This window comes from Leopardus geoffroyi, chromosome B4, assembly GCF_018350155.1.
Source record: "Leopardus geoffroyi isolate Oge1 chromosome B4, O.geoffroyi_Oge1_pat1.0, whole genome shotgun sequence".
Lineage (NCBI taxonomy): Eukaryota > Metazoa > Chordata > Mammalia > Carnivora > Felidae > Leopardus > Leopardus geoffroyi.
In genome coordinates, this window is record NC_059341.1 from 11162534 (window position 1) to 11188203 (window position 25670).

At 43.8% G+C, this 25670-nt stretch overlaps 2 protein-coding genes across 13 annotated transcripts in view; one reads left to right on the plus strand and one right to left on the minus strand.

Annotated features, from left to right (window-relative positions):
• Positions 1-1222: 1222 nt before the first annotated feature.
• NUDT5 (nudix hydrolase 5) lies at positions 1223-24534 on the minus strand. 8 transcript variants are annotated; one of them, XM_045464583.1, is made up of 10 exons: positions 24427-24534; positions 14404-14511; positions 12858-12925; positions 8795-8844; positions 7717-7824; positions 6720-6815; positions 6062-6163; positions 4348-4356; positions 4160-4213; positions 1223-1468 (listed from the first exon to the last, which is right to left on the minus strand). In XM_045464583.1, exons 2-10 carry the CDS (start codon positions 14464-14466, stop codon positions 1359-1361), a joined length of 660 nt encoding a protein of 219 aa, XP_045320539.1. In that variant the 5' UTR covers positions 14467-14511; positions 24427-24534; the 3' UTR covers positions 1223-1358. The 8 variants fall into 8 exon arrangements, with proteins under 8 accessions (XP_045320539.1, XP_045320544.1, XP_045320538.1 ...); XM_045464588.1 differs by lacking the exon at positions 24427-24534 and adding an exon at positions 24227-24391 and having other exon boundaries at positions 6744-6815; XM_045464582.1 differs by lacking the exon at positions 24427-24534 and adding an exon at positions 24227-24390.
• Positions 24535-24671: 137 nt separating this feature from the next.
• Positions 24672-25670, plus strand: part of CDC123 (cell division cycle 123) — a 59900-nt gene continuing 58901 nt past the window's right edge. For 3 of the 5 annotated variants that reach the window (XM_045464576.1, XM_045464580.1, XM_045464579.1), the window contains exon 1: positions 24672-24783. In XM_045464576.1, the coding sequence (XP_045320532.1) occupies positions 24710-24783 (74 nt within the window). In that variant the 5' untranslated portion in view covers positions 24672-24709. The remainder of the gene's footprint in view (positions 24784-25670) is intronic. The other 2 variants (XM_045464578.1, XM_045464581.1) reach the window with 1 other exon arrangement.

Consider the following 25670-nt stretch of genomic DNA (forward strand, 5'->3'; position numbering starts at 1 on the left):
GGAAGAGAGTAAGATCTCTGGAGCATCATGATGCCCATAATGATTTTTTAAAAAAGGGTTAGGGGCCCAGGGGAAGGCTACTATTAGAGCAAGTAGTTGGGGCCTAATTTTTGCAATATTTATAGAGAGTAGATTTGATCTAGACAGTTCTCCACTTCCATACCTTCCCCTTTTGTTTAGGAAGTATAATAGAAAGATACGTGGTTTTTTGCTCACAAAAACCTCTCTGGGTAGCACAGCGGACCTGTAGACAAATGAACTACATCATGCCATTTTTGGCATGAATACCCTGGTTTTATCTGACTGGAGGGGCCTGAGCCCAGGGCTGGAAACCCAACTTCGGGCTGGCCAGGGAGCATCACCGTGAGACTTTGGCTGGGGGCTAACCTGAGCTTCTGGAGACTTGTGGAAGTCACCATAAGAGGGGAGCTCAGCCAAAGGACGAGAAAACGGCCCACAACACTGGTAGATGTTTTGAATGACGGGCTTTAGGCATGGAATGAGCTGGAAACAGTCCCCCATTCTCCCCTTTAAGGTAGTTGTATTGGGTTTCTGGTATTTGGTGACCTTGCTGGCTACACTCATGGTTTAACACCAAGACCATAATGCCCACCAGCCATGTAAATGGACTTGGTTTCTGAGGTAAGGGTAGGAAAAGAGATTCCAAAATATATGTACTTGCTTGATGGAAGGGCCCTGTATTTTCAGTGGCTTCTTAACCTTGTTACAATGAATGGAATCAGCCACTTTTCATTACCTACGAGCTGGTTTACCCTCGATAGGTAGGCAGGACTGGCCAAATGTAAACATTTGCTCGTCACGAATGTTACTCTCTGTTGATTGTACATTCTCTGCTTTGCAGGGATGTATATTAATTCCATACAGCAATTAGGAGACCAAAAAAGTCCCTACATAGGTCTTTCTTTTTAAAAAAAATCTGTTTATAAAAAATCTTTGTTTCAACAGTAATACGGTAAGTAGTTATTTGCATACCTCATTACAGAAGTTTATATGGGGGCTGAGGGTGGGTGCGGTTGACCTAATTTGGAATTCAGGTCTTTTTTCCTCTAGAAATACCCTTATCTCCTGGACTAGACTGGATTAAAACACACTGGATTAAACATATCTGCATTTATGTTCTTTTTCATTAATATTTGCTGGAGTTTAGCATTTAAATATGAAGGCTACAGCCTCCCTGTAATTACAATTCCATATCACCACATGTATTCTGTGTTGCTTTTATTTAATGAAAAAACTAATTTCAAATCTACATTAAGCTAAGCTGAATAACAAAGTCTTAGTGAAGGAGGCCTGGTGGGTGGTCTTGTTTGTAAAAACATGGCTACTGTCCTTTGGCCTTAAAACTTCAGGAAAGGCACTTCAAACGGCTTCGTGTTTGCATGTTTCAGTGCCAGAGCATAGGAATAGACCCTGGCGTCCACTGTCACATGTTCTTCAGCTACCAGAGCTACAGGAAGCAAAGAATACAAGTTAGATAATGAAGAGAATAAAGGAGAATACCTCTTATCAATCAATCAATACAGACTGAGCTCCTGCTATGTGCCGGTTACAATGCTAGATAGAGATAAGCGGTGAACAGGACCCCTTCTGCCTTCAAGGACCTTGCTCTAGTCAGAAGAGAAAAGGATATATAAGCAGGATTACATTTCCAGCAAAAGACCAGAACAAGAAGAAAGAATAAAGGCAGAAGAGCACACATATCAGAGGTGAGGACTTGATGCGTTAAAACAGCAAAGCTGTAAGTCTACAGATGCAATCACTACTTCTGTTAGAGTGCACTCTAGAGCGCTGCCGTGGTGACCCTTCAGTGCCTAATCTCGGGATTCGTGCGTCCTCTCCGCTGCCAGACAGCACTGATTCTCCGCCTACAAGTTCAGCCGCGTGCACGACAGGACTGGAATTCTAGAGAATTCCAGAACAAGGCCGCGGGAGCGTACGTCGTACCGTGCATGGGCTTTGAGGGGAACTTCTGTTTTGTTCAGGAGGAGGTTATCGGACCTGGAATCTGTCACTTGTTCTCCTAGCCACTAGTTTAGGTGCAAGCTCAGAGACACGTTGAACCTGGAAGGGAGGCTGGCGTCCTACTCCTCTGTGCAGGGCGGGGGCTGGGGAAGTGCTGAAAGCTATTCTGTGTAACCAACCGAACTCTGGATACTTTCCTCCCAATCTCTCAAATGTGACTTGTTGAGTAAATGGTTTGATTACTATATTTCCAACCTAATAAAGCTAGGAAAACTGGTTCTTTCCCCCCTTCCTCCTCTTGTAGATCTGTCCCCGTCTACCTTCCTTCCTTCCTCCCTCTCTCGCACTATGTACTGCCCCCTCTTCCAAGCCTAGATCCAGGGAGGTTAAGTTAGATGGAAGGGAGAAGGATGTTCTTTAAAAGAATACTTCTCTAATATAAAAATGCAGTAAAGACATATAGCATCTAACATTTAAGTCCTTTTGTGCCCACTGTCTTGTTTAATTGTACTCACGCGTCCCCAGAGACAGGGGCGACCTCTCGTTCCTGTTTCAGGAGAAAAGCCGGGAGAGGCTGTGGCACGTGTTCAAGGTCATAACCCATACACAGCGGAACCTCAGACCCAGTCAGACCCGACAGACTCAAAGATGTATTGCCCCTTACTGGCAGCCACAGCTCTCTGAGGAAACTAGGGCTTTCTCCAGTATGAGCACTTCTCATTCGGACTGAGATCTTGAGGTACTTGTTACCTTAGGTCTAGTTTTTAAATTTTTTTTTTTTTTTCAACGTTTATTTATTTTTGGGACAGAGAGAGACAGAGCATGAACGGGGGAGGGGCAGAGAGAGAGGGAGACACAGAATCGGAAACAGGCTCCAAGCTCCGAGCCATCAGCCCAGAGCCTGACACGGGGCTCGAACTCACGGACCGCGAGATCGTGACTTGGCTGAAGTCGGACGCTCAACCGACTGCGCCACCCAGGCGCCCCAGGTCTAGTTTTTAAAAAGGCAAAGCAGGAAGGGAAGCTTTCTAGGAATCTGAATCACAGTAGTTCTTGGAAGCTCATGTTTACTTTTAATTAATTAATTTATGAATTTGTATTTATTTTTGACAGAGCCAGAGCACGAGTGGGGGACAGGCAGAGAGAGAGAGAGAGAGAGAGAGAGAGAGAGAGAGAGAGAGAGAGAGAGAGAGAAAGAATCCGAAGTAGCTCCAGGCTCTGAGCTGTCAGCACAGAGCCCGATGTGGGGCTCGAACCCACAGACAGTGAGATCATGACCTGAGCTGAAGTCAGACGTTTAGCCAACTGAGCCACCCAGGCGCCCCTCATACTTACTTTTAAAACAAGAGAGTCATCAGAAATAAAATTGTAAGCCACTGGTACTTACGGAAGGGGAGGAAGAGACAGCCCTCAAAGCCTCAGGTCAAATTGTGCTTCGAGTTAATTTTTGAAGTAAAAACTTTAAAACATTCAAGTCATGACGACTGTCTGTTCCTTTACAAAGGAGTGATCGGGGACTTAGCAGCCGGCATGGAGGAGCTCCCTCTGAAGGGTCTCTGTCACACTCCAGTACAGCATATCCTAATCTGCCCACATAGGCTTACTCAATTTTTTACAAAATCCCTAGGAGATGGGCTGGCCAGAAAGTACACAATGTAATTTCATGACCAGTAATTTACTAGGGGTGACGCTGTTAGTTTGGTTCATTATATCAGCATGTTGCTCTTTGTATATATAGCAGATACCTCAGTCTTTGTAGAAAGAATATTGTTAAATTCTCCTTTAACTTCTACCCTGCACGAGGTACCATCCAACATGCTAGCATTTTTGAGGGTCAGCTAAGAGATACCTACTTGGGCCTCTTCAGTGCCATGGATTAGCGACATGAGGTACAGAAGTTTTGGCTAATCTGCAGGAATATAGTTTTGGCTATTCTATAGAAAAAAAAATCCCATTGAAAGCCTTCAACTTGACAGAGAATGTTTTGCTCATATTTTCAAACTCAGTGCCACCCAGAAAAGAAAATTATTGTTGGTTAACTGCAGTTCTCCAACATTTCTAGGTATTTGGCTTTAACGAGGAAGAATATAAAGAAATGGAATTATACTTAGTTCCTCACTGAATGGGACTGGGGATGGGGAAAACTGAGAAAACTGGCAGTCTTAAGAATGCTTACCATCAAGTCTCTTCAGCAGGTCATTCTTTGGTAAGGAAATTACTTCAACAAATTCTAAACAAAGAAAGTGCAAGTGAAAACAAAGCTCCAGAATAAGAGAGCCTACCAGAACGCCACAACATGCCTGTAGCCATTTCCACTGCGCTAAGCCATACGCACGTCAGCCACTGCTGAGTTGGGTGACATACCTCCATCTCCTGAAAAGAAACAGAAGGAGGACATTGCAGCAAGGCCTGCTCTGGTCAAACCCTGCAAGAGGTTAGTGCAAGACATACCGAAAAGGGTCTGAGACTTCAACAGAGACCTGGGTCTCTACTAATCCAATCTACGTACGTTAGATTCTGTGTGTGATCTATGGAGAATCAGATTCTATAGATTCTATTAGAATCTATGTAAAAAACATTCCAACAGTACAGAATTTGTTCTCCAAATCAAATGTTTAATAGCCAAATTGAAAGCATACTCTATGATAATACACACAGGTATTTTTAAGTTGTTAAAGTATATAAAATTTACCATTTTAACCATTTTCCTAGTGTTTATTTTTGAGAGAGAGCAAGAGAGAGCAGGGGAGGGGCAGAGAGAGAGGGAGACACAGAATCCGAAGCAGGCTCCAGGCTCTGAGCCGTCAGCACACAGCCCGACGCGGGGCTTGAACCCGTGAACCATGAGATCATGACCTGAGCTGAAGTTAGACGTTCAATCGACTGAGCCACCCAGGTGCCCATTAACCATTTTTGAAAATACAATTTAAAGGCATTAAATACATTCACAGTGTTGTGCAGTTATCAGCACTATCCTTCTCCAGAACCTTTTCAGCATCCCAAACAGAAACTCGGTGCCCATTAGTTTACTTTCTGTTTCTATGAATACTTTAGGTAACCTCATATGAGTGGAACCACAATATTTACACTTGAAATTTTTTTTTTCTTAAGTAAAGTCTACACTCAAATGTGGGGCCTGAACTCACACCCCCCAAATGTGACCGAGCCAGCCAGGGGCCCCTATTTACGCTTTTTTGTCTGGCTTCCCGAAGCACTCGGCACGACATTATCAAAAGTCACCCTACCACAGCAGGCACCAGCGTGTTTCTCTAACGGCTGGATGGTATTCCACGGGGCATCTACACCACATTTTGTGGGTCCACTCATCTGCTAGTGGACACTTGGGTGCCGTCCACCTTTTGGGGACTGTGCTGCTGACACTGGTGTGCAAGTCCCTACATGAGCTTTGTGCTTTGGGGTGTAAACCTCCGAGGGGACTTGATACGGTGGTTCTGTTCACCTCTGAGGACTGGCAGGCTGCTTCATGGCACGTTAGGTGCCTACTTGCGAGTTTGAACATCGAACATTTAAAATCAGCTGTGATGGGCCCTGACACATTCAGGAGCCACCGAGGTGATGAGAAACAGAAGAATATGGCTGCGCTACCCGACACCCCCTTTAACGGGGTGGGAGACGACAGGGAACTGACAGAAGCATCAAAGCTGGAGCCCAAACTTGCTAAGAAGTCTAACAGAGCAAGGAAGTTCTTAAACGTTTCTCTAAGTACAGAACTCAGTGATCAGTACTTCTGCCATTCTTATAATACACACAAAGACACACATCTGTGATTCTGAAGGTGTTCACTGTTTCCTCTTCAGACCTCGGGCTCATAAGCCTAAGTGGGAATAAACTCCATACAGAAGATAGGGAAATGGGAGAATTTAACATTTGTAAAGAACACCTAAAAACCAGTTAAGAGTTAAAAACGCTACAGGACCCACGATGAGCAGAACAGCCCAGAGTACTGAAGTACCTAGAACCCTGTTCCTCTTCTCACAAATCAAAAACCAAGGCAGTAGCAAGTTAACCAATCATCAGTGCGACAGAACCACCTTAACCGCGGCCGGTGCACACTCACCTGGCTTTGGCTTAGGCCTCACGTTTTCAGCATCATCTCCGTTGATAGTTACCGTCACGATGTGTGTGGTACAGTTTGTCAAGCCCGGATCCATGCATACAGCTGTGGAGAGAAGCAAACGCTCAAGTTCAGACACCGGTCCGACACGACACGTTTCATTACTTAAATGCCTTCGGAAGGAAACCGGGCTCATGATTCACAGTGCCCACGGAGCCCGTGTGGGAAAACTACACTCGGCCCGATGCGCTCAGTATACGCTGTGGGACAGCACAGCATACGTGTTTCCCTCCAGAGTTCCTGGGTTAAGCGCGCGAAGTCGGGGGGTGAGACGGTGCTGACATGTTGTCAGGTCCTTTCACCACATTGAGAAAAAAAACTAGTGAGGAGCCTGGCACGTGGATGAGGTAATAAAGCTCAGGATCTGAGAAACTCTGGCAGGTAAGCGAATTTCCCATCTCTTCTCCAGCTTCAGGGCCTCCTTGTTCAAACCTGCCCTCGCGCGGAGAGAGACTCGCCTGCAGACAGTGACCGAACCTAGTTAGGATTTCTCCTCCGTGGATGAGCCTCAACGCAAGATCCTTTACACCACGCACAGTGTAACGGCTGGCTAATTTTCAAGGGTCTGTCCCCAAGCGCACGCCCGGAGAGCAGTACAAACCTGGAGAGCACTCTGCCACATCGCCTTTGTAGCCAGTTTCTTCCTCAAGTTCCCGAAGAGCTGCTGCTTCCGGGCTTTCGTTATCATCGATGAGACCTGGAAGTCCAAATCCTTTGTGAGGTGCGACAGGGAAACCCTCTCCTGACGTACTGCTGGGAGCTACGCGAGGAATCAGAGGACTGTGGGAAGCGGTTGCACAGGTGACACTGACTGAGGCTTGGAACTTTTCTGAGAGAAAAGGCAGGGACGCCTGGGTGGCTCCGTCGGTTGCACGTCCGACCTTTGATTTCAGCTCAGGTCATGAGATCGGGTCATGCTCAGCACTGGGCATGGAGCCTGCTTGGGATTCTCTCTCTCCCTCTCCCTCTGTCCTTCCCTTGCTCACGCGCTCACCCTCTCTCTCTTTTTAGAAAAGAAGAAAAAAAAGCAAAAGAATAAAACCCCAGGCAGAGTAAGTAGGTTCCGACAGCCGTTCCTCTTATTCAGACCTCGACTGTTCCCATGGGCATCTCCGCAGCACAGACAGTGCGGACCCGTGAGGACAGCTGGCTTGGTGCTGTTGGCCCCCTGGCCCGGCTCGCGGACCCGGCCCTGTGGCATGGCCCAGGAAGCCTGTCATTCTTTTCCGTTTTCCTCATGTGACCCTGTCACCTATCTTGCTTTCCTCCCTCGCAGAGCAATACTGAGGCCGCAGAGAAATGCCAGGATGAGGATCACCTGTGAGGGAGGACGGAAGGCTGGCGGACTGGGGGCAGGGGCCGTGCTCAGAGCGAGCAGTAACCAGGGAGGCCAAGTGGGGAGGACGGTAGAACTCGGATTATCTCACAGAGCCTCGCCTCGCTTTGGGGGGTCAGTGCATCAAAGAGTGCATTTGAGGGATGCTTTTTTTTTTTCCTTTAAAACTTAAAACCGCCGAGACACACAAAAAAGGTGTTAAATGTCCAAGCACTGCCGTTCTGGCTGTTGTAGGTGCTCGGCCCAGCGGTTAGGGACTCACCTGCAGGGAATTCTAGGCAGTAGCCTCCCATGGGTGGTCGGAACTGCTTCACCAGAACGATGCACTCGTAATGAAGTGTCCGCTGCAGCACTGGGATGACCGCCACACCTGTGACCAGGAGATAAAACCAAGGAGGTCCCTCATGAAAGGTCAGGGAGTACTTGGCACAGGGTCAAGGACCAAATTCCTGCCTACGCTAACCTCTGCCGAGACCAATTTCTCAACCTGCAGCAGCCAGGCCGTTTTCACTGATCTACGTGTGCTTGTATTTCCTTTCAGCAGTAAATGGAGTCAGTCCCAGTGTTTGTAGTAGATGCTGAGTTAGAGTCTATTGTTTTAGGATAAAGGACCTTTTCTCCCAAGAGAGAAATATTTTACTTACAACAGAACACAGACAAAACCCCAGTGCGTTCTGGAAAACACAAATTGCCCACAAGTAGTTCTTGGCTACCTCCCTCCACCCAACTCTCCCGGCAGACCAAAACAGCAGCTGTGGCAGCTACTCTGTTTACTTCCACTAAAAAGAGAACAAGATGAAAGGGAGGAATGAAAGGGAAAAACAAAGACCTATTGCCCACTTCCCCCAGAGCACAGGTGATTCTCAGGGTCTTTGCAGTCAGTGCATTTATGCCTAGAAGGGAATGTGAACTTAATGGATAGTCTCTTCTCCTAATTCCGCATCCTTCTCAATTTACAAGCAACTGGTCCATCATAAAGTCGTGCCAAATATTTTTCCAAACGAAAGGCTCTCACCTAGGTCCCTTGAACAGAACACAGGATTTCTAGAAGTCCTATCTAGATGCAGTATGTGGCTTCAAATTATACTGACTTCTGTTTGGCTATAAATATTAGTATACCTTTCCCTCAAAAACACTGGGACTGAAGCCAGAAGTTATTTACAGAGAAAGCCTGATTTAGCCACAAAGCACTGCGAAAAGGAATACCAGACTTAAACATAAAAGACCATAATCGAAGAGAGCTGCTCTGAGGTCTGGGTTAAAGTAAAAAGAACCCCGCCTCTTGCAGTAAAGCACGGTGACTTCCTCCATGAAGAGTCGTAAGGGGTTTGCACTCCTACCATCGGCCGACTGCCCCTTCCTGGTCGTACGTTTCACCGTTTCCCACGTTCTGTTCAGGCAGAGAAGCAAAAACAAAATCACTAACGTCACAGAGGAGAATGCCCTTGGGTTTTCAGTCCACAACCAGAACTTTACAAATGCGAAGCATGCGAGTGTAATAATGACAATGGCCAAGGAGACCACGACAGTACAGATCTATATGGGAAAAGCCAATTCCATCGTGCTTTCCTGTAGCTTCTGAAACTTCTTCTGAAGAAAACGTGCCACCCACGCCTGACCCTCTGAGCACTATCTAAACAGAAGGCCTACTGATCGCTTGAGCTGCCTTTCAGATCATTCACTGGGAAGATTTGAGTTTGATCCTAAATCTACAGGTTAGCAGTAAATGGAAGTATTGACCAGTCTGTGCAAATTAAGCTCCTAGGAGAATTCCAGCCTTTTCGCTAAGAGCAAAAGATGCTCTGCAGAATAGGAACCACTGAGACAGTTATCTATATGTGACCCAAATAACAATTTTAGAAAGCAGGGCCGTCCCATTTACTAATTGAGGAATTACTACATTGAGGTGAGTGCTCTAGTTTGCATGTGTGAGATCTCTCTTATCTAAGGGGAAAACGGTCCAGAGTGGAGAAAGTGAGATGAAGAATGGTAGGTTTCTGCTCCCTTTTATGGCTTTATTCCCGATGGGCTGTTTGTTTCTGGGGAACAGCGTCCCGAGAATCCGGTTACTGGTACAATGCTGTCTGAAGGGGAAGGACATATGAGGCAAAGTCCCCTTCACTCTCTTCTCCCTTGAACTGGAAAGAAGCAGTGGTAAGAAATGAAAGTGGAGAAGCAGTTCAGCTTTGGATCTGGGAGAAGTAAGACATCTGAGTGGCTCTGGGGACCGGAGTAAGGAAGGCGTCAACATCCGCCTCCCTCCAGAAGAGCAGGAATGATGAGACGGGCCATGTGGGGGGAGCCTCGCACTTTTTATCTGGCTGGGTTGGACTGTGTCATGTTTCTGTGAAAGAAATCCCGGTATTTAGTCTAGTTAAAAAAACCCAAAAAACACCTTTCTATAAACTGTAGATCTCTCGATATTATACCCAAATTCGAGCAGCGAGTGTGTCAAAATGAACCTGTGGAAGCCAAACGCTGCTGTGACGACTCACAACCTTCCGACATTCCTGTTAGTAACAAGAAGCCAACCAACAAGCAACTCTGGTAAGTAAATAGTACAGATGGCAAGAGATGAAAACCTTTTCAGCTCTCTGTGCCACCCCTCAGGGTTAGTCCTAAAGACTGAAGAAGGCAGTGCTGGGAGGAGCCGTGAAGGCGCCATCCCAGATACTCTAGGAATAAGGGAAACAAAAGAGCAGCACGGTTATGGTTAAGATGATGTAAAATAACCAGTAACGAGCCATACATCGTGAACCATGAAATATAAACGCATTTACATGGGATCCTAGAACAGGGATGCCCCATGGGAGCTCCGGTCACCTTCAAGGGACTCTGAAAGATGAGCGTCTGACCGAGTCAGACAATCTCAGTCTCCACCTGCCTACCAGCTGAGCGCACAGCCACACATCCCGTGAGACCGTTCCCTCCGGTGTAAAACTAGGGAATTAAGAGTATGTTAGCTCAAAAGCCTCTTGTGGCGTTAGAATTCTGATTCTAGTTAAGCGACTCCGTTTTCTGAGTAACTGTCATAGGAGAAAGCTTGCTCTGCGTTCCTCCTCTGGTCAACAAATGCAGGAGGCAGGAAGGACACCGAAGGATGACTTCAGCTCTGTCCCGATGTCCATCAGGGGGCACACTGCCAGCATAGGTTTACGCTACTAGACTCAACTCTGTATCCGTATCCATGAATAACATGGTAGAACAAAGGATTTTCTAGCTGCTCTCATCCTTACCGACATGCTTGTGCATCAGGTAACAGATAAACCATTTTATGAGTTTATACGTCATGACCTATGGCAAAGCACGGGGATTCCCTCTTCAAAGCCTGACACTCCGGTAGGAAATGTCAGTGCTTTGCCTACGAGCTCCCTGGAGTTCACGAGGAAGACCTACGCGTGCAAGAAAGGAGGTGAACATGCTATAAGCAGGCCACATAAGCAGGTACTCGCTAGGCTTTTCAGTGCATGCCTCAGCTACTCAAACAGACTCCCCGGAAGTGAGACCTGGACACGAGTATCCCGAAAAGAGTCTCCACGTGATTCTGACGCACGTCCCTGATTAAGAAATGCTGAAGGAGGAAGAGGAGTCCAGTGAAGAGATGAGGTGGTGCAAACCAACACGTACTCTTTAATTAGTGTTAAGAGGCATATTTGTGTTATAAACCTTAACAGCTTAACGGGGAAAAGAGAGCCAAGCTGTATCACTACAAACTGGGTGCCAATCTACGCTTTCACAAACATCAGTCCATTTGAACATACTGTGTTCCTTCAGGCTCGGGCCTGGCCACATTTCTGTATTGTATTCCTGTCCCCACTATTTATTTCCTGTTTAGTTCTGCACATCAGTCTCTTTAAACAAGTGTTCTGCCAAAGGCAGAACATCCACTGTGTTGATGGGCGGTAGCATGGTTGGCTTTCTTGCTTTGAGGTTTTAATTTAAGAGTGCTATGGATAGCTTGATGTTTCCCACAGCTCTCCAACACTGGCCCTTAGGAATATTTTTGCTAGTTTAGCAGAGATAATTAAAGTGCTTTCAATTACTGGCAAGTCCATGTACTTTCACGCTGATGACAGAAGTATTTCCTCATGAAGAAACTCTGTATTCTCATTTGATCATTTAGCAAATGGAGTTGTTTTTTTTTTTTTTTTTTATGAATCGATATATCATGTAATCTGGATACTTTAATATTTAGTTACATTTTTATATTTTCTCATTCTATCTCATTCCTTTTCATATTTCACTAGGGAAATGTTTAATCTATTTTAACACTTTTTTTTTCTGATAGTTAATTATAATTTTCAAAAAATTTCTTTTCAGGGCAGTGACAGGGGCCGAAAGAAAAAATTCTAAACAGAAAACGTGGAAAACAGAAGGAAACAGGTTTACCACACAGATGCCATTAATGTTTTGCCAATTTTCCTTCTAGCCTTTTCTTATATATTATTTGGAAAGAATTTAAAAAGCATATACACAATTTCCTATTTTATCATCAACTTAATAACTTTTCTTAACTTGCTAGATTGTCTTCAGAATCTGCTTTGTAGATAACTGCATAGATTTTACCAAATGAATACACTAAAAAATTATTTCCCCATTTTTAAACTGAGAATTGACATACGATATTGTATCTGATGTGTACAACATAGTCACTCAAGTTATATACATTACAAGTCACCACAGTAAATGTAGTAACCATCTGTCACCCTACAGAGTTATAATATCATTGACTGTATGCCTTCATACTGTACATATTCTTTTATCATGCTACACTGTAACAATTATTTCCCCATTTTTAAGATGGTTAGAGTGCTTTCGATTTGTTTTTATTTTTTTAATTTGTGAACATTTTTCATGCATAAATCTGACTCCAAACAGTCTCAGGAGTGGGATTACTTGGATTGAAGGGTGTTACATCTTTACGAGCAATTGGTACATACTGTGAAATGTTTTGCAAAACTTTTTTTCCAATTTACGTTTCCATGAGCAAGGTGTAAAGCATGTAAGTTTTACCTCAAACCCAGCAATGTTCTCTCCTTCATCCTAATTTAGAAATTAAAACCTGGTATGATTCGGAGGAGGCAATCTGGATTGTTAATTACTTTGCTGCTTTATTGGCTTCGGTGGGGCTCGGACCAAAATTTCAGGTTCATACTAATCTACTCAGGGAGAATGGTGCTGAAATCAATTCCTGATTAGTTAATGTAACAAATTTACAATGTGATTGTATTCCGAGGTGAGAAGTGATCCAAACATTCTGAGAGTGGGAAAATACTGAATTAGATTTCTCATTTAAGATCGAGTTTACAATAAGAAAAGTATCAGAGTTCATGTCAAACAGTAAGCGGAGACCCCGAGAACCCGAATACCGAGCATTTTACAAAAGGGAAAAAAATCATTTACCTTATTTTACCAGTAGGATCCATGTACGTTGTTTTTTCAAGCTTGACCCATTTTCCTTCTGAAATTAACTAAAAGGAGACAATAAGTTGGGAGGCTTTTAAACCGAGGATTTTATTTAGAAGGTGTGTTTTCTTTCAGATTTTCTCTGTGTGGCCCTCCCAGGGATCACGTTTCCCTCCCAATAATTAGTGCAGGTTTTCAGTTCAAAGTATGGAAAGCTATCTTCCTGAAGGGTGGTTGTGCTTCTTTTTGGTGTTTTGGAAGTAATACTGAGAGGTGAAAAGAGATGATAGTTGAAAAAATCCTGGTGGTGGTGGTGGGGGGGGGGGGTTGTAGGTAGAGAGGGAGGACGAAGAAGTGAGGGGTTTTCTGGGACCCAGCGTTCTATGCTCTGAGCCTGGGGCCCGTCACACAGGTATGTTCAGTAGGTAGAAACTCCTCGCTGGCGTTTTAGTCAGTGACGACATGGGAAGGCTGACTGAGGATACCGTGTCCAACGACTGCATTTCCAGTGACATGTGGGTTTCCCACCCGATCTGAGACGGGCAGCCCAGGGTCATTCTGCCTAGACACCGAGTTTCGGTTACGAGGACTAACGTTCCTACGGCACTATACTACACTGAGAGGGGAGTTTCGCTGCGGACAGAAAGCAGTAGCCTTTTTCTTACTATCCTATCTTTTACTTCTGGCCGGCAGCAACCTAATAATTACCAGCAGATCTATTCACAGACAACATGGAAAGATTTTTAAATCATAAACAACCGCAGGAAGGTGTCAAGATCAGAGTTCCAAGATGAAGGACTTAAAATTTATCCATTCCAATGGTTCCTGCAGGAAGAGACTTATTAAAAGCTAAACTAAATAACATGTAAGACGTACATTAGTTCTGGAATTCAGACTACAACTAACAACTTAGGTTTTTATTGTTCTTAAACATATATACTGAGACCATAAACAGCTAACGAAGATGCAAGGCTTAAATATGAAATGTCTAAACCCTAAAACTCCCAGAGGACTAATTCTTCTACCCGGGCAAACTTTTTTTTTTTTTTTAATTTTTTTTTCAACGTTTATTTATTTTTGGGACAGAGAGAGACAGAGCATGAACGGGGGAGGGGCAGAGAGAGAGGGAGACACAGAATCGGAAACAGGCTCCAGGCTCTGAGCCATCAGCCCCGAGCCTGACGCGGGGCTCGAACTCACGGACCACGAGATCGTGACCTGGCTGAAGTCGGACGCTTAACTGACTGCGCCACCCAGGCGCCCCATACCCGGGCAAACTTTTAATAAAATTTGAGACTTTTTGTACGAAGAGCCAAAATCCGCTTTAAAACAGTCTCAATTTCACGAGTGCATATAATTAAGAGATACACAATTGCTCCCACACAAGAGCAAAGTGTCCCTGAGTCCTAAAAAGGGAGCAGGAACAATGTTTAAAACCCGTCTTTAAGAATTAAATACAATCATTTGAAACGACAGTCTACACATTTCATTTGGACTTGGCTGTGTGTGGGGAGAGAGCAGGGTAGTGAAAAACAATTTATACCTCCTCTGAAATAATACACTGTTTGGTATTTTGAGAAGGATCCGCTGGTTCTTGGTTTTCCATTTTCAAACCAGTCAGTCTTTACAATGCTCAGGCAAGAAGTTCACGCTGTAAGATAAGATTTGTTTAGGCTACAGTTATTTTTCCGAATTCAACATTTGAACAGAGGCTGCTGGTCAAAGTACTTAACATGGTGAAAGACTTATTTGTCATCAAAGCTGCTTTGCTCACGTGAGCTTGGGAGAACTGCCCTAGAGGGAAGGTCAGTGCAGAGGCCCCAGGAAACATCCAAAAAGAACCAACAGCCGGCCCAGTGAGATTCAGCCCATGTGGGCTGAGCTCCTTCTGGGCGGGCATCAGGCACTTACATATACATTCTTGCATTTTCTGACTCCAAATTTAAAAACTTTCCAGGGTAAACAGTTCAAAAATTGTACACCATTCCTCACTCCCACCCCTTAACTACTGTCCCTTATCTACCCTTCACAGCTCAACTGTAAGAGTGGCATGGGCTGGCTCTTTCTACCTCCCGTCTATCTTTTTTTCTTTTTTTGTTTTAAACTGGTAGTAAATGGATATACCATTTTGATATTTTCAAAATGTGCGGTTCAGTGGAATTAAACACAATCCCATTGTGGCCCGTTCACTTTGAAGTTTTAGCACATTATCAGAGTCATGGTCGTCCATGAGCTGACAAGTACCACCATGTCTGTTGTGGAAAGAGAAGGCCCCATCTCTTTTGTTATCCACTACTACGTCCTCTATTCTTGGCTTATTCTCCCGTTTGTACCCTGAACGTCTCAAAATCTTTTTCTGCCCTCAAAATGGGCTGAATAACCTGGCTGCATACAGAATTATGGGCTGAAAGTCACTTTCTACCAGAAATATGCAGGCACTGCTCAGTTGTCTTGCTTCTGGTGCTGCTGCTGTGAAATCTGAAGCCATTCTGATTCCTGATTCTTTTTCTATGTGGCCTGTTTTCTTTCTCAGGAAATCTGTGGTTATTCATGCCTTCACGTAGACGTTATTGCATTGGGCACTCAAATGGGTCCTTCTTTTTTTATTGAATGTGGTGGACATACGATATTATATTAGTTTCAGGTATACAACATAGTGGTTCAGTGTTTACATATATCATGAAGTCATTCCCATGCTAAATCCACCACCATCTGTCACCCAAGTTGTTACAATATTAACTATATTCCCTATGCTGTACATTATGTCCCCGGGTCTTTTTTCTAACTGAGGTTTGTACCTTTTAATCCCCTTCCCTTATTTTGTCAAGTGGGTCCTTTCAGTCTGGAAACCGTACTGCGCTTACGGGGAACTTTTCTCGAATTATTTTCCAGATAATCTCCTCATTTTCTCTATTCTTTCTTTCAGGAACTGTTGCACTTCCCGAACTGATCTTCTGTCTTGCCTTTTTCGAAAATTCCTGTTTTCTGTTTTCTTGTCATTTTAAAACAATTTATTATTTTTATTTTAGAGACAGAGAAAGAGCACAAGCAGGGGAAAGGGGCAGAGGGAGACAGAGAGAATCTGAAACAGGCTCCATGGTAACCAAGATGGTGTGGGTATTGGCATAAGGATAGACATATAAACTACTGGAAAAGAGACTCCAGAATTAAACCCACAGATTTATGGTCAATTGTGGGGTTTTTTTGGTTTTTTTTTTTTTTTTTGAGAGAGAGCGAGCAGAGTAGGGGGCAGAGGGAGAGAATCTTTAGCAGGCTCCATGATCACTACAGAACCTGATGTGGGGCTCAATCCCATGACCCTGGGATCATGACCTGAGCCAAAATCAAGAGTTGGGTGCTCAACTGACTGAGCCATGCAGGTGCCCCTGCTTAACTGATTTTCAACAAAAGTGCCATGTATTCAAGGGGGATAAAAAAATAGACTTTTCAAGAGATTGTTCTGGGCCTAGATACATACATTCTTAAGGGTGAAAATGAACCTCTACCTAACACCATATATAAAAATTAACTCAAAACAGATCAAAGATCTAACGTAAGAGCTACAACTACAAGACTCTTAGGGGGAAAAAAAAGTGTATATCTTCATGATCTTAGGCAATAATCTCTTAGATGTGACACATAAATACAGGCATTCCAAGAAAATGCAGATGAACCGGACCTCATCAAAATTAAAAACTTGTGTGCTTCAAAGGATACCATCAAGATGGTGAAAAACTACTTACAAAATGGGGGAAAAATTTATAAATCTGATAGAACTCTATCTGAAACATGCAAAAAAAAAAAATCCTTAAAACCCAGTAATTAAAAAGACAAATAACATAATTAAAAATAGGCAAAGGACTTGGATAGACATTTTTCCAAAGAAGATATATAATGGCCAATAAGCACATGAAAATATGTTCAGTGTTGTTAGCCATCAGAAAGAGGCAAATCAAAACCACACTGAGATACCACAGTTCACCCCTATGATGATGATTATAATAAAAGACTGATAATAACAAGTGTTGGTGAGGATGTGGAGAAACTGGCATTCACTGCCAGAAGGCATACAAAATGGTGCAGTCGCTTTGGAAAACAATCTTCCAAGGGTTAACTACAGAGGTCCCATATGACCCAGTAATTTCACTCCTAGTATATATACACCCAAGAGAAGTGAAACGTGTTGTACACAAACGTTCAGAGCAGTATTATTTGTAATAGCTCCAGAGTGGAAACAACCCAGATGTCCATCATTTGATGAATGGATAAATGAAATGTGGTATTCCATTCAGTGGAATAATATTCATCCGTACAGGGGCCCCTGGGTGGCTCAGTTGGTTAAGCATCTGGCTTCAGTTCAGGTCATGATCTCACAGTTTGTGAATCCCAGCCCCCACTGCCAAGCCTCCTTGGGATTCTCTCTCTCTGCCCCTCTCCCACATGCGTGTGCTCTGTCTCCCTCAAAATAAATAAACTTAAAAAAAAAAAAAAAGGCAATGAAGTACTGATACATGCTACAACATGGATGAACCTTGAAAACATCATGTCAAGTGAGAGAAGTCACACACAGGCGGCCAAATATTGTATGATCCCATTCATATGAAATACCCAGAATAGCAAATCCAGAGACACAGAAAGCAGAGTAGTGGTTGCCAAGAGACTAGGGGGAAGGAGAGAGTAGGGAGTGACTGCTTATGGGTATGGGGTTTCTTTTTGATGAAAAACGTTCTAGAATTAAAGAGTGGTGATGATGGCACCATCTTGCAAATACACTAAAAACCAGGGGATTTTACAATTTAAGAAAGTGAATTTTATGGTATGTGAATTGCATTTCAATTAACAACAATCACCTCTGCAGTCTTAAAACCCCCAAGAGACAGTCAGATTGTTGAAAGCCACCTTAAATCTAAAGGTTGACAAAGCCTGGGAGTCTAGTTCAAAGAGCCCTGCGTGACTGAACCCAAGCAACCATTCTACTGTTCTCTGGGTGTATATTTTGCCTGATACTCAACATGTATTTCTGTTGTAAAATTAAATGTATTTCTGTTGTATTATTAAGATGTGATCAATACGGTTCCTGTGGATTATTACGTGGGCAAGCCTACGATTTCAGTTTCCAATAAGGACTTTGGCAAAGAAGCAAAACTTGAGGCCCTAGGTAAGAAAAAATGACTTTATGCTAAAAAAAACCACTTAATAAAGATGAGAGAAAGAAATGTTAACACATTTTCACACTCATTTAAACCTTGAAGAGACACGCACAAACTGTATTAATGTTTGTAAGAAAGCACACACACAAACCAACATCAAGTGTGTGTCTTAGGTAACTCGGCTAAAGCACCCCGCAGCAGACCCACTGGAAGTGAGGCCGTCTCGTGCTGCGAGGACACAGCAGCGCACATGACAGACAAAGGTCCTGTCCTCCAGGGGCTCGCTTTCTGGTGGGGGGGTGGGGAGGGAGGAAACTGAGGAACAACATACATAATTTATGTCAGAGCCGCTAAATTTACAGAAAAAGGCCAAGAAGAAGAGTGGAGAAGATGGTGGGGGCGGGGGGCGTGGAGTGATCAAGAAAGCTCCCTTTAATTTTGTGACATTTGAACGGAGGCTTGAAAGTAATAAAACAGTAAGCTATGTGGACATGTAGAGGCAGTCATTTAGCTACAGGCATATAGCATAAGAAAACTGGCAGTGATTCCTGGTAAACTTTTAACTAGCCTTGGTTTATACATGACAAATAACCTACATTGTTAGAGGCAATCAAAACAGCATGAAAACTAACCATTAGCTAAATCAAAGGTTGGCTGCTCGTCACTATTTGTGGTCTCTACACCCAAATAAAAGAACTTCATCTACCTAGATTTTTATCTTCCAGATTTCCATTTCCTTTCATTAGTAACAAATACATCAGAGAAGGAATTATTTCCTCTGCTTTTAATTCTAACACTTAAAAGAAAATAACCTTTAGGTTTAGGCAACCAAGCGACCCCATTTATTGCACAACGTAATCTGTCTAGAATGATGGAAACTACTTGGATTAATTTTCTACCTCCTTTTGAAAAAAACATTTTTTTTAACATTTATTTGCCTTTGAGAGACACAGAGAGTCCGAACGTAAGTGGGGGAGGGGACAGAGAGAGGCAGACATAATCTGAAGCAGGCTCCAGGCTCTGAGCTGTCAGCACAGACCCCAATGTGGGGCTGGAACCCATGAACCGTTAGAGCATGGCCTGAGCCGAACTCTAACGCTCAATTTACTGAGCCACCCAGGCGCCCCTCTACCTCCTTTTGAAAAATGGTATTTTGACCCCGAATAACTTTTCTGTGCTTACCCAAACTTAAAAACAGCGCACTGCAGACCTCACAAGTATAAGCACCACCAGAAGTTCATAAAGGAAGAGCTAAATAATCTGTCACTTTTTCTATGAAAAGGGTTCTTAATCTGGATTGCCAGTAAATCTAGACAAAATGGAGAAAGTCCCCCAGTCCCAGGTGAGTATCTTTAGGGGCAAAGGGGCCACCAGCTCCTTTAAATTATCTGCTAGGTCTCCTTATCTTTGTATCTTTATAGCTTCCCTTAGATTGTCAAAGGGATTGTTGATGGCCCAAAGTGAAAAAGTACTTTTCTGAAGGACTGCTCCTCATCTACTACTCTTCATTTAACCAGGTTAAACTCCCTTACAAAACAGTCTCCGTAATCAAAAGCTGGATTTTTGGTCAGCAAATGTTAAGCTCTGAACAGTTGTTTCAACAGATCATATTAAAAAATACTAAAGCTAGAAATGTTAGAGAGCTAGAAAAACAAAAAACAAGCTACAAACATAAATTACATGAAAGAAAAAAAGTGGCAAACAGGGCTGGGACTCTCTAGGGTAATTACTTGGAATGCAATCAGCCCCAAGGGGCAACAGTATTTCGTAGCAATCTGCTGACAGTGTAAATAACTGGAAAAAAAAAAAATGAGGTTAAAGGGTGATTTCCAAAGTATATTATTCACCCTGTGATTCCCAAAATGTTCAGGATTATAAAAGCATCTCAAAAATGCTACTGAAACAGAAAAAGAATATTATTTTTAGCAGCATTTCAAAAACAGAAGCTAAATGGTGCCATTTGGGGACAGTCATTACAGGCAGTCATTACACGTAGGCTTAGGCAGCGCAGAAACAAATGAGGCTCCATTGCAGCCTGCGCCCCCCTCCCCTTACTGTGACAGAGCTTTCCTGAGCTGACTCAATGCTATTTTGAGAGTTAAAAGTAAAGTGTAAATTTTCTCCACTTCATTAGCTAGCATTTCAAGTCACCTACATTTTACTAATATGCACATTAGACTTAAAATAATATCCGTATACATACTGTTGAGTTGTTTTAATTCACATAACGCATTTTCGCTTAGTTTGGTCTGAAACACTGAAGGTCTATGATGTGTTAGCTGTATGATTTTTCCAGGGCACAAAAAACTCTAGTGGGAAAACCTCAAAGGATTGTTAGGAGGGCCATACAGTGATAGGCAGGAAGCTAGCTGGCTTTATGAGCATGGGCAGTTCAAACATTTGGGTAGGTATATACTGAGTGTAAACCGATCCATATTCCTGCCTTTGGGGACCTTATAGTTCAACTCGAAAAGAACCAGAGGGTATGCCTGGTTCTCTACGACTATCCTAGAGATAATGTGATATCAGGGTGTTTTCAGTGCGTGACAAATCACATCCACTTGGGAGGCAGGGAAAATCATAGACTTTGAAAAGGCTGCTACTAAGAGGTCATTAAGATATGATTTAGATACCGAGAAGGCAGGGCGAGCATTTGAAGTAGAAGGAACCAGATGAAAAACAAAAACACTAACTGGGGGAAGGGTTGAGAAAGTGCAGGAGAGTTGGGCAAACTCTGTTGTTCTCAACCTTTCCCTCCCAACCCCCTCCAAAACAAACAAACAAACAAAAAACACCTGAAACCAAGCCCACACATATAATGGATGATGTTAATACTTGCAAACTCATTTCCAAGGGCTTACGCAGATTTGGCTGGATGCCTGACCCTCCCCCAAATTTGCCGGCAACCCTAACTGGCATGCCACAAACTCTTGTTGCTATGTAAACTCCTCTTGAGGACAGCACTTAAATTCTCTGCTCCAGGGAAGAAGGGAAAGGGTTACTTTTTCACAACCTCAGGTATTTCAGTCTTAGTAACAAGAGCTGGATTCAGGTTAAGAGGGCGGGAAGTTCGCACTCAGGGTTGTCATTATTCAGTTATTACCATATCGGAATCCTTGCAGTTTGCTGAGGTTGCAAAGTGAAGCAAAAATCACAAGAAAAAACATGCTGGCTCCTCTCTCCCAGGTAAAAACTAAATATTGGAAACACCATTTATACTCAACCAAATAAAAAGGTGTGGAAACTCAAATCTCGAGCAAAGCTTCTGATGAACCAAAGTCAGGCAGTCGGAACAGTTTGATGAATAGATCGAGACATTTACAATAAGGCATTTTGAAAGAAATTAAGTGGGAAAGGGTTAATTTTTGCAAAAAAAAAAAAAAAATTTTTTTTTTTTTTTGCAAAAATAACTATGACCTTGTAAAGTCCAACATCAAATGCTCAGGCCTGACCAAGATGCCATTCTACATTCTTTCAGAATAATTACACAGAAGAAACACTTGATTTACAATGAACAAATAATCAATTAGTATCGCTACATTTAAGTCTTGGTTATAGTCATAAAACTTTTAAAAATTCAGTTTTTTTTTTAAGATAATATTTTGAGGGGTCCTTCTTTGGTACCACTTATGGTAAAATTTCGGTATCCACATCAAAAGGATCCACTTCATATGAATTTTCCTTTGCTGACAACGATTATCTTGATAATGAAGACTTCCTGTAGTGAATTTGTTAATTATGGAAAGTCATCGAGTTTCTTTTCTTTTCTGGCAGATGTGGGGGTTGGGTGGGCAAAGAGGTAACTAACATTCTACTGAAATTATGCTACTTGGTGATTTATAATCATTACATTTAGTTCCGGCTGGGAACTAATTACCCTTGGGAAGGTTAATTGGTTACAGCCCTACAGTAATGAGACCAGCAAAGAACCAGGAGTCACAGCCCAGGCAAGAGAGAATGTAGGTTTGGTCTAGACTGGCAGCAGTGGCAAGGAAACTTGCACATGACACCTTATTACTTGTCCTAAACCAGTGTCTAGGGACAGGGTTTCCAAAGCTACTTGCAAGAAGATGTTCTTAAAGGACATAGGGACATCAGGAGAAAGGGGCAGTACAGCATTCAAACATGGGCCCACCAAGTTTGAGATGGCGACAAGATATCCAAGTGGGTAAAACCAGCAGGGAGATGGAAATATTAATTTAGAAGGGGGATTCAAGGAAGGAAATGTTTTTCCATTATTTAATTTGGAATTGCACAATAACCCCCCCCCCCTTCCACAATCACTTAACTGTTGATATTTTCAGGCATCATGAGAAAAAGCAACTATTTCCATTGTTGTAAAGGTTTTATTGAAGCAACTTGAGTATAAACACTTCATGGCTAAGAAAAGACAAATATGGTGGCTAAAAAATAATGGAAGGGAATTTAGCTGTATCCATTCAGAATACTGGCACATCTGGTTGTAATGTTGATTTATTTGAGGCTGGTTAAATGTGTAACTAGTTACTTAAAATTAACTGTAATCCTAAAAAGTCACTGAACACTGCTTCTCAAGTATAGAGCCTGAATGGAATACATCTGTAACAAATTCCTTCCCTGCAGTGTTTATATTTAAGTTTACAAATTTGGCTGCTTCAGCACAAATAACTGCAGCTCTGTATTAATGCTTTGCAGCTGCCTCAACCTCGGCACTCAGGTTTCCTGGGCTGCTAACATATTATTCCTCCTGGAGTGACCGTGTTCCCAGTTTCTACTTCCTCCTATACATCTATTGATTATCTTCAACAGAAAATACCTTATCCCAATTCGCCCCAGCACTGCTAATATTTCCTTCAGCAGTAACCTGTTGATTTCCAAGTCAAATCAAAACGAAACAAACATTTAGAGGGATTGCTCCAACCCCCCCCCCCTCCCCTATATCAGGTCTCTCCTAAATCTGGCAGTCTGGCACTATTTTCCCAGCAATATATGGAATATTGCTTCATTGCCTCAAAACAGAAAGAACTGCATCATCTTGGCTCTCAAAACACGTATGAAAAACTACTGCCCTCCCCTCCCCCAGAATATACTGCAACATTGTAATTTACCTCTGCTTGGAAAAATGTATCTTTAAAAGTGATGCTCCCAACTAAACCACTTAGCCAGTAGCGTTTTTGAGAAAAACCAACCATTGAACTCTTTGGGGGAAGAGCTTTTCACTCCAAACAGGCAGAGGATCCTGTAATTATCCTAATGAATACTTTTCTACAGAGGCCCGTAGTCGGTGGGCTTCCTGCTTTCTAACCTAAAACTGCTTAGCCCGGAATGTGCAATTAAAAACAAACAAACAAACAAAAGATTTAAGTAATTTCTACACCCAACGTGGGGCCTGAACTCACAACCTGGAGATCACCGGAGAGCGTGCAATTTTAAAAAGATACCTAAAATACACGCCCTTAGACAGACGGGACTGGGGCAAGTCCAGGGCATGTAGTTGTAAGAAAGCTAGGTTCTAAAAGGCGTTTCTCAGCAACTAGAATCTGATTCTTTTGAAGACACAAACAAAAGTTTACTTTTAAAATATGCTGTTGTCTCGTAGCCATCTGATAACGTCATTACGGAAGAGATCAGGAAAATAACGGAGTGGTGGAGGCAAGAGAAGGAAAAAGAATGATACTGCAAATTTCACTAGACTAGAATTCTTCCAGTCTTATGATTCCAGCATGGCCCGGCTACTGATACAATCTGGCTGTATTTTTCCAGGCTGTTACTTTGGCAGGGCTGGAATAAATGAATTTCACGCTCAAAAGAGACTCCTCTCCCCTTTCGTCGGTGTTCCCAAATTTCTCTCTCCTCCTCTACCTTCAAAGTCGAACCCCCAGGAGCGTACGGCCAGGATTCTCTCCCTATCTCTCCTAGTTCCCCTCCACGAACGAAGAGGTGCTATCATCCTCTTTGCAGATGCTTCAAACACTGCACTCAAATGAAGTTAATTGCAGTGGTTTCCTGCTTTCTCTTCTCCGAATAGTCCAGGCTCTTCTACCCCAGTCCCTGGTTTTCTCTAAACTGGCCCTCCTTTCCGCGCCTTCGCAGCGGCCGCCCCCTCGCTTCCCGGGTCGCGCACCCAGTCCGCAGACTGGGACACGCGCGTGGGGCTGCCCGCACGCACCAGATGTGCTCCCTCCCTCTTCCCCAAAGAGGGGATTGTACATGATTGGCCCGCGCCCAGTTACCTACTCCAAGGTGTGGGGTGAAGGGGAGGGTACTCCTTTGGGGAGGGGGACGAAAGAAGAAAGCACGAAGCCGAGGCAGCAGTCTCAGAAGACACCGGTGCTACTGCTGGAGGCAAAGCCTCACCTCGCGGTGATGAGGATGTGCACTCGGCCCCTCCCGGTACCCGTAGAATCCCCGCCCGTAACCTCGCCTGAGAAAGTTACCTTCCGGGGCGGGGCACTGCTTAGAAGCCGCTTCTCAACACTTCCGGAATTCCTTTCCCGGGACGCGAACGCCTCGCGTGCGTTTGTGCGTGTGTGAGGGTACGAGTGACTACTACAAGGACGCCCCGCGATTCTCCTCCGCTCCCTTTTCTGCTACTGCCTCCTGGCTTGATGGACCGGAAGAGTCCTTGAGCCAAAATAGCTCGGCGGGTACTTCCGGGACGGGAGACCTGGGTTCCGGGAGGGTGCTGGAAAGAGAGGGAGAGGCGGCGGCGGCTGGAGGATGAAGAAGGAGCATGTGCTGCGCTGTCAGTTCTCCGCGTGGTATCCACTGTTCCGAAGCCTTACTATCAAGAGGTAAGACAGGAGGGGTTACGCCGGGGTGATAGGCAAAAGAGAACTGCGACATTTGGGGCGAGTCCTAGCTCCATCAGCGAAAAACAACAACAACAACAACAACACAGGCCTTTTAGCGACTGGATGGGAGCGCCAGTGCCCAGATTTCGACTTCCTAGTACTATTTCAGGTGGGGAGATTAATAAAGTCGATGCGAGTTTGCTGTGCGTCGTGTTGCGTTCAGGGCGTGTGCTAGGGCGGGTAGAAGGGCAGGTCATGGTTCATTGAAGGTCAGATGGCGGGGTGACTAGTGGATTAAGCCGGTTCAGGCTTGGAAGTTCACCATCACTGCTTGTAGAACTGCCAGAGAGGAGAAGTGATCAGGAGAACTGGGTAGTCTGGATTTTGCCACTGACTAACCAGCTGGGGTCTTAATTGCTTTCCGTCGCTGTAAGATGAGAACAGCGATACAGACCCTGCGTGAAATTCTCCTGCGAAGCTCCGATAAGATAGCATAACAGGAAAGCATTAGTGTAGTTATATGTTGTTAGGGATCGAGATGTACGTTGACAGGAAGCCATCCCTGAAAAGGAGTGGAATGGGATTCGTTGTCTAGTTCTCTGGCCTACAACAGGGGATCCATCCCTGATTTGCAGGGCAAGCAGAAGAGTAACTTTCATCCTTCACTGGGTCATTCAAGGTAATATAGGCAAGGCAGCTAGGAGAATACCACCAGTGTTCAAAAGCAACCATAACATCTGGAGAATAATGCAAGAGCAGGCTGTCACTCACTAAGAGGGATAGATCAAAGAACCGCATATTCATGGACAGGAGTTTCTGCATTTTGCCTGCTCCCCCTTTAGGCCTATATTATCACTTAATTTAGATACCAACTGTCTTCTGTTCAT

What these genes read in the sequence shown, in the direction of transcription:
- NUDT5 (XM_045464583.1), bottom strand. Translation starts at nt 14,466, where the DNA reads ATGGAAAACCAAGAACCAGCGGATCCTTCTCAAAATACCAAACAGTGT. An exon ending in AGTGTATTATTTCAGAGGAG is followed by an intron (nt 12,926 to 14,403) that starts GTATAAATTGTT and finishes GTCTCCTTTTAG; the next exon opens with TTAATTTCAGAAGGAAAATG. An exon ending in CTGCCTAGAATTCCCTGCAG is followed by an intron (nt 6,816 to 7,716) that starts GTGAGTCCCTAA and finishes TTGGACTTCCAG; the next exon opens with GTCTCATCGATGATAACGAA.